This window comes from Volvox carteri (assembly GCF_000143455.1).
Source record: "Volvox carteri f. nagariensis unplaced genomic scaffold VOLCAscaffold_18, whole genome shotgun sequence".
Classification (NCBI taxonomy): Eukaryota; Viridiplantae; Chlorophyta; class Chlorophyceae; order Chlamydomonadales; family Volvocaceae; genus Volvox; species Volvox carteri.
Window position 1 is genome coordinate 430181 of NW_003307561.1, and position 8324 is coordinate 438504.

General features: G+C 52.8%; 2 protein-coding genes across 2 annotated transcripts in view; one reads left to right on the forward strand and one right to left on the reverse strand.

The window, feature by feature from the left end:
* Nucleotides 1-1573, forward strand: part of VOLCADRAFT_90721 (uncharacterized protein) — a gene marked incomplete at both ends in the record, with an annotated part of 4924 nt that extends 3351 nt beyond the window's left edge. Inside the window, 3 exons of the mRNA XM_002950221.1 lie at nucleotides 192-243; nucleotides 812-964; nucleotides 1413-1573. Coding sequence (XP_002950267.1) covers nucleotides 192-243; nucleotides 812-964; nucleotides 1413-1573 — 366 coding nt within the window. The remainder of the gene's footprint in view (nucleotides 1-191; nucleotides 244-811; nucleotides 965-1412) is intronic.
* A 5265-nt stretch (nucleotides 1574-6838) lies between these two features.
* VOLCADRAFT_90722 (uncharacterized protein) overlaps nucleotides 6839-8324 on the reverse strand; it is a gene marked incomplete at both ends in the record, with an annotated part of 3426 nt that continues 1940 nt past the window's right edge. Inside the window, 3 exons of the mRNA XM_002950346.1 lie at nucleotides 6839-6999; nucleotides 7404-7541; nucleotides 8264-8276. Coding sequence (XP_002950392.1) covers nucleotides 6839-6999; nucleotides 7404-7541; nucleotides 8264-8276 — 312 coding nt within the window. The remainder of the gene's footprint in view (nucleotides 7000-7403; nucleotides 7542-8263; nucleotides 8277-8324) is intronic.

Consider the following 8324-nt stretch of genomic DNA (forward strand, 5'->3'; position numbering starts at 1 on the left):
CTCCACCCAAGGTACGCACAAAGCCAAACACGTATGGTACAATGTTCCTAGATAGCTGCGGCTTCCGTTGAGAACTGGCAAATAGCTTAGAAGACGTATATTCAGGAAATACCGAGATCGAGTCGCAGTCATCTGAGTTATCACTTCCTCGTGTTGCGTTGCCCCGCTGCCCCTTCAATGGCTGGTTGCAGAAGAAGCCGCCCCCGTCCCCACCGCCGCCATCCCCGCCACCTCCGCCCCCCGGTCAGTCAATGAGGAACGGTAAAACACACACACACACACGCACACACACACACACACACCGTGTGCAGCACTCTTCGCCTCCTTGTGCAGCTCTCTCAGCCCCCAATCTGGACAAACCTGAACAACACGCCAGCGGACCTGATTTGAATATTACGATGAGGAGGAAGATGACGATGAGGCTGAGGATGGTGCTGTTCCAGTAGTGGTTGATTACTGGTTTTGTTGCCCTAGCACCACCTACCCTTTCCGCCGTAAAAACCTACCTAGAGAGCAGGCGATTATTGCCTAACTTGCAGCATGGTCTTCCTGCCTGTCCGTCTTCCCCACCCGCCACCGCATCTGAGCTGCCAACCTCCCCTCTCAAAACCCTGGTAATCCCCTCCCCTCCCCTTTCAAAACCCTGGTAATCCCCTCCCCTCCCCTGTCACGACCCTGTCCCCCCCCCTTTTTCTCTCTCTCTCTCTCTCTCTCTCTCTCTCTCTCTCTCTCTCTCTCTCTCTCTCTCTCTCTCTCTCTCTCCTCCTCTTACACACACGGCCATACACCCGCTTCACCCCCCAACACACAGTCAAGGAGTTCCAGGCGTACAAGATCGAGAAGAAAAAGAAGCTGTACATCTTCTCCACAAGGAAGTACACCTACGACGAGGCTGAGATCTTCTGCTTGTCCAAGGGCTACGTACTCGTACCGTACGAGAAATTAGACAAACTCATACACAAAGGTACGGAGGAGCCAGCTAACGGAACAGCATATGAGATGCCTGGCTTCCTTGCTTCCTTGGCTTAGATCAACTACCTGGGGTAACGGTACATAACAAAGAATGCACAGACAGCCCCACTTTTCATCATATTGCGGGGTTTCCTCCTTATTTTGTTTCTCTTTTTTGTTCACGGGGGGGTTACACGGCCATCGACTTGCCTTTCCATTTTGGAACCAGGACTTCGTGCGTGCGTGTTTTTCTGTAGATATGTATGTGCTGAAATGCACACGTAGCACACATGCGCCTATCAATTTGGTTTTCCCGAGTGTGTGTGTGTGGTGTGTGTGTGTGGTGTGTGTGTGTGTGTGTAAGAATACATGTATGTGAGCCGACACCGCATAAGAAACCTGTTTACACCGCTATCATGAATGTAATGGGGCAACGCAACGCTGTGGCCGCCCCTCGACAGAGGCGACGATTCCACTCTGCTACGAGAGCGGTCGCGGCTGCTGGGTCAACGGCAAAGAAGGCGGCTACTGCGCTTACGTCGATCCAGACGGCAACGGCAGCTCCTACGCACGCTACTGCAATGAAAAGCAGTACGCGCTGTGTTACGGTAAATTGCCGTAATGAGCGCGTACCACCAATGACAAATCCATCAGGGGTTATGTTTCGGCTTGCTCGACGGGTAAATGGGAGCTGACTCGCGGGACAGGCGATGGCTGTGATAATTGCATAATTGGTGTTCGATTACCCCTCAGGCCGCCGGGCTGCGGGTGACCTTTAAGCCAACATATGTGTGGGTCACGGTCGCGTCCTGTGGGTCACGGTCGCGTCCTGTGGGTCACGGTCGCGTCCTGTGGGTCACGGTCGCGTCCTGTGGGTCACGGTCGCGTCCTGTGGGTCACGGTCGCGTCCTGTGGGTCACGGTCGCGTCCTGTGGGTCACGGTCGCGTCCTGTGGGTCACGGTCGCGTCCTGTGGGTCACGGTCGCGTCCTGTGGGTCACGGTCGCGTCCTGTGGGTCACGGTCGCGTCCTGTGGGGAAATACCTACCGGGTGGTCGTCGTGGGGCGGCTGTCGAACATGACACAGAAACTAGACGGGGCTCTACTCCCCTTAACTCGCGGGGTACAGAGGTACCGAGGTATCTATAGGGGGAGGAGGCAGCCCACCAGGCGGGAGGCAGCAGGAGATCAAGGAACCCCGAACCCCGGATGGGCAGGTACTGCTGGTTGACTGTACGGAACATGAAGCCGGAGAGAGCTGGGCATAGCCACTAACTTGGGCGGGAAGTAGTACCGTAGCTGGCCGTGATCCGATTGCAATGGAGGAAGTGGAAATCGTGTGATCCAATTGATTATCTTAGTTGGAAAATGATGTGATCCAGTCGGCTAGCGTGTATCCAGGATGGGTGGATGGATGGACCGATTCTGGTGCGTGACTCGGAAGTGTGTGATCCCGAAGTAAACCCACATCCAACATTCTTTTGTAACTGGAGGTGCAAGTGACCCACCAAATGCAGTAAAATCCTGGCTATATACAAATATCAGCCGTCCAAGGTAGAGAGAGGATTGGTGTTTGCTGTCCGCTGCTGACTGGCTGGTGATTGGTGGTCGTCTCCTTCCCTCTTTCTCTCCCCCCTCTTGGTCGTTATTTGTTGCTGGGTTGTGATGTACGGCCGTAATCGTTCTTCTATGTGCTGGATCCAAGGCGGACGATTGCTTCAGGGAAATCGTTCTACAACAGTCCCAACGGGTTATGGGAACACTGTGACCCGTAATTTTAGCCTCTGCCTTGCCCGTTGATTTGTGTGAATGCCAATTTTGTGTGTGTTGGACAACCGAAACGTAAGGAAAATGCCTGCAAAGAAGCCGCAAACGTGTTTTTATAACAGTTACGCATAAATGTTAACGGTTAGAGAGTTAACAGGTTTGTATCTTTTTTGCGGGCTTAATCCGAGATAGCTCTGATTCCTGCAGGTGGCAAAGATGGGGGAGGGCAGAGGACCTGAGGTCAGCAAATCGTTTTTTACGGCTGCGGGAGGGCATAATTTTGGTCAGTAAACCTAAGAAAAATCCAAAGTCAAACACACCAGCGGGCGGCCCTACGGGCCGCGATAGAGGCTGCAAACCACGTCTTTTGGTCAAATTTTGGTCATTAGGGACCCGCAGCCGAATTTCGGTTCTCGGGTACTGTGGTACGGACCCGCAGGACCCGCCTTATTTGCCGACCTCCTGCCCAAATTTGTGCGCCACTTAAAAAATTTTCGAGACACGGCGCCCAAGCAATTGCATCCTGTATAAACTAGGACTGGATTTTGGAAAGCGTGCCCCAAAATGCAACACCCGCAACCCGTTGCGACTACAGTACATGGGAACGGCATCGCAAACCGCAACCGATTTACAATGCAGACGGAATGCCCGACGCTTAACATAATTACAATAAATTTCATGGTCAATAAGCAAAAACGCTAGATACCGGAACTCTCTGTTGAGTAAACGCCGTTGAAATCTTCCGCGCATCTACCGCCCCGAGCGGACCAAGCTATTTTTGCGCGAGCAACAGCACGGCTCAGTCCAGTTACACCTATACACGGGACATACCATAAGCATGTGCACAGCTTTAAGACTAGCGAAAGTGCTGCTGAAAGCTGTGACGCCACACTTTCCGTGCGGTGTAGTTCAATATATGTAGAGCGGGCGCAATCAAACGACCATTTGCCTCACACGCAAACAGCGACCTACCCACGTGCACAGACCTGTAGCTCCTTCGCTGCACATAAAAACAGTTGAGGTACGGATCAAGATCTTAAAAAAATGGGGTTCTCCCAGCGTGGTTCACAACTATGCGTACGGTCCATCTCTGCGCGTTGGGTCCCGACTTCTTTGCTGGCCGCCCACTGCGTTGTGTCCGATGGCGCCCATTGGCAAGTTGAAGGTGTCAGCTTCCTTGCTGGGCGATTAGGTGGTTCATTACCCTAAGTACGACTCAAGGTTCAACCACCTACACCAGAACCAGCACATGCACAGGCCCGTAGAGGCTGCAGGAGGCTGCATCATTCTTCTTTCCATATTCCAAGAAGCTGCTAATCAATGACGTTACAATAGGTTTGTCTGATTCACCGGCGGTGCTTCCCCCACCCACACGCTATTTCAATGGCAAGGAGGAGAGCCTGGAGAGGAGCCAAGGCCCTGCAAGCATGTATGTGCGTTACCGGCTGCAGGCATGTATGGCCCGCACGGTGCGTTGATACTCTTATCCCAGCCCAACCCACTCTATTGGTGTTGGGTGTAGAAAGCTGCTGCCTGCCTGCCGGTTCATTGCTGTAAGGGGGGACTGGGGGAAAAACATGTACTACTGGAAACCGTAAGCTGAGGCACGGACAGACGCCTGCCCGGCAAAGAGTATTGTTGAATTTACCTTGGATCCGACTAGCAGAACACCGGTGTGATGATAAGGCCCACACCTAAGTGGTGTTTAGAAAGAAACCCTAAGAAAGACCTTGTACGGTGCCTAGTAAGGCCTTGAGCCCCGCGCTACCGCCCGAACAGCCCCAAGCAACCTGAGACACTCCCGCGCCTTGGAGCGCCTTGGAGCACCTCTAAGGGGAGAAGCTTTGGGCACTCGTACTAGCATCCACCAAGATTACCACCAAGCGGAAAAAGTAATAAGGCTCTCAAAGGCTTGGCAGGGGCACGTGGGGGTGTTGTTGAGGCGGGTCGAATGAAGAAGCCACCCGGGAGTTAAATATGTCTGCTAATCGTACTGTTGTGACGTCACCAAGGCGTCACCAATCTTGGTTCTCCTAAGGCTGTCGCGGTATGATCGTACAATGGCCAGCCCCCGCCGTACGTGAAACCTGTAACAGCCGTCCCTTACCTTAGGCGTTTCAGCGGAAGTGTTGGGTTGCAAGGCCGTGGGAGGAGAGGGCCTCGACCACGAAGGACGGCTAAGCGTTAGAAGCGAGAAGCAATACGGAAAGTCGGAGCTCGAAGATATACGATGAGAACGGTGACAGCAGAGTCTTGAACTCCGAACACTAGTACAGTGATACGAAAGTGTCTGGCCGGAAGAGGCCGAAGCACTTCACCAGGGTGGCTTAAATGCGGCCCACCTGCCGCCATCTCCATTCCTGGAGTCTTGCTGTAGTGTAGATGTCGTACGCTAGGTTGTGATAGCGCAACAGAAGGTGAGTTCGTACAGTTAACGAGTATGGTTCGTAACTACGGGACCGTACCGTTACTGTGATTAAGCTTTAATAGCTTAAAGATATACTGAGGTAAATGTAGCTTGCTACAAAACCATTCATTCATCCTTTGATGCACTGGGCTGCGGAGTGTCTCTATTGTAGCCTGGAATTCTCCTCGGCAAACCTGGTGTCCGCAGCTGTCAATTCAATTTCGTTGGCAATCATCCATCATACATGGTCGCAGTGACACTGCATGGCCACTGCTCGGGTGCCTGCAGGATGCGCCTGTTTGCAAGTCGTTGGTAACGTTGGTGACCCATTTAACGTGCCGGATCGATCACCCTGTGCCAGTAATACACGTATATGGCGTGTTTATCCTTTTACATTGTCTCTGCGTTTTGCCGATGTTATAATGGAAGTGTAAGTATGTATCTTGAGAAGCCCTGAAAGTAAGCCGTGGGGCCAGTCTTCGGTTGCTCGGATTGTCCCGGTCAGCGACCGACAGGAGCCCCGGGGGGGAGCAGGCACCTGAATTATAGGTGGCCTTATGCGAGCCCCTCCCGGCAATGTAGCTTTGCCAGATGGCAACAGGCGGCTGTCAAACTTAGCAGCGTGCCAAAACCCGCGGAGCCTAATCAGGCCACCACCAGGTCACACAGCCTAGCCACACACATCGTCATCATCATCGTCGTCATCATCATCATCACCTCACCCTGTCATCTTCATCATCAACACAAAGCGTGCGCAGAATCCGGATGCAAAACTTCAATGGATGGGAGTGCACCGCACCGCACCGCACACACAGCGCCCACCAATATTATTCAAACGTTTGGTCTAGGTAAGGTGGGCTGCGTATAGCCACGGAGTTGATACACAGCGCGTCACCTCACTGTCCACCGCCGGCTGGTCCATTTTAATCTGTTTCTAGCACATGCATTCATATTTTTGTCTTGCGTGGATCACAAACCCTTTAGTTAAGGATGTGCTAATCACAAAACATGAAAGTAGTAAGCGGGCGCCGGCCGAAGCCAGGGCCTCTGCATACATACATACATACAATACATACATACAATACATACATACAATACATACCCATTGCACCGTTGAACCCTTAATATATGAGGGCAACCCCTGCATTCATTCATTTATTCATTGCCGGTCGTCAAACAAGGGCTGTGACGCTGTTAGGCCCGCAACGCAAAAAAAAAGCTCGCCATCAGAATTCGGCTGCTGCATGCGCACTCCCATTCTGCATACTGCCTAATACGCCTGCTGCCCTACCTCAACAGCAGCAGCTAGGATTGAACATCGCCAGGACCACTTCACAGCAAAGGTAACGTTCTCGCGTGGCTTTACCAACCACCCAACCAACCGGAACAAAAGCCCCACATCCCATCTCAGCGCCGCTCGGCCCTTGCATCCTGCAACCGCCCCACTGAGATTGCTGAATCAGCGGAAGCAAACCATTAAACCTAAATGCAAACGATAGATAAGACTCCGTTCAAATCACGCACATCAGCGTTTCGCATAAGGTTTTAGGGTTTTAGGGTTTCATAACGTTTAGGGTTTTAGGATGTTAGGGATCGGAGCAACCCAATCCGCATTCCGGTAGTAGTTCTTATGTCCCTAACATCCGTGCATGCAGGTTGATAACTAAAACACGCACACACACCGACTAGCGACACACCCTGGTCATCACCATCATCACGGTATTTTACCGTAACACAGCACGTACTGCTTTTCGTCGCAGTAGCGCGCGTAGGCACTGCCGTTTCCGTCTGGATCGACGTAGGCGCAGTAGTTGCCTTGCTGGCCACCGACCCAGCAGCCGCGACCGCTCTCGTAGCAGATCGCGTTTACCGCTTCTGGGGAGGGAGGGAGTAAAACACACACGTACACGCACACATACATGCATTCATGTGCGCACATTAAAGGAATTCAGCACGTGGATATCTTTGTTATTCGTGTTTCCCCTTCGAAGCCCCATCTTAATTCTCTCCGCTGTTTATTAAGAGGACCTAGCGTTGCTTTAACGCACTTCAGGCGCACCTCGATGCATAGACCTTCGCGCGGCCTTCGGAAAGGGCTTCCACAGTACATGCTGGCCACGAATCTGGTAAGGTTCTGGCGAAAGCACTAAAACCCTGAAAAAAACCTAAAACCTAAGAATGCAAGAACGCACATCAGCATATCAGCCTGCCCGCGCATTCCTGCGCATATTCGCCTGGTGGTGGCGCCCAACGCAGGCCGAGCAGGCTGGATGCCTTACCTTGATGCTCACGTTTCTCGTACGGCACGGGTGTGTACCCCTTGGCATAACAGAAGGTCTCTGCCTCGTTGAAGCTGTACTTTTTAGTGGAGTAAATATAGATGTACTTTTTGAGCTTGTACGCCTGGAACTCCTTGACTGTGTGGTGGTGTTGGGGCCAAGCGCGGTGTCACCCGGGGAGAGGGGGGAGAGGGTGGGGAGGTGAGATCAGGTGGCCAGGAGGGGAACGGGATGTAGGGGCCCGCGGGAAGGGGCGGAAGGGCGGGTAGGTAAGGTGAGTGCACTGGCGAGGTGTACGTAGGTACGTAGGTAGGTAGGGTCGGTAGGTAAACTTAGGGTAGGCAGGTAGGCTAGGATGGGAAGGGCGGGAATGTATGACAGAGGGATCGGGGGGGGCCCCTCGCGGTGGTGGGTTAGGAGCAGGCTCCAACAACAGGCACACTGATGACCATTCCGGGTTAGCCACACTACCGGAACCTGGACTCGGCTCAGGTAGGGGCTTCGCTGGGGCAGTTCTCTAGGTCCTGCAGATGTAACAAGATACACCGGGCGGCTTCCAAGCGCCATAAAAGCAGCTGGCAAGTCAAGATCATCATCATCATCATCATCATCATCATCATCATCATCATCATCATCATCATCATCATCATCATCATCATCATCATCATCATCATCATCATCATCATCATCATCATCATCATCATCATCATCATCATATTCAAATCAGGTCCGCTGGCGTGTTTGTTCAGATTGGTTCAGATTGGGGGCTGAGAGAGCTGCACAAGGAGGCGAAGAGTGCTGCACACGGTGTGTGTGTGTGTCTGTGTGTGTGTGTGTGTGCGTGTGTGTATGTGTTTTACCGTTCCTCACTGACTGACCGGGGGGCGGAGGTGGCGGGGATGGCGGCGGGGGGGACGGGGG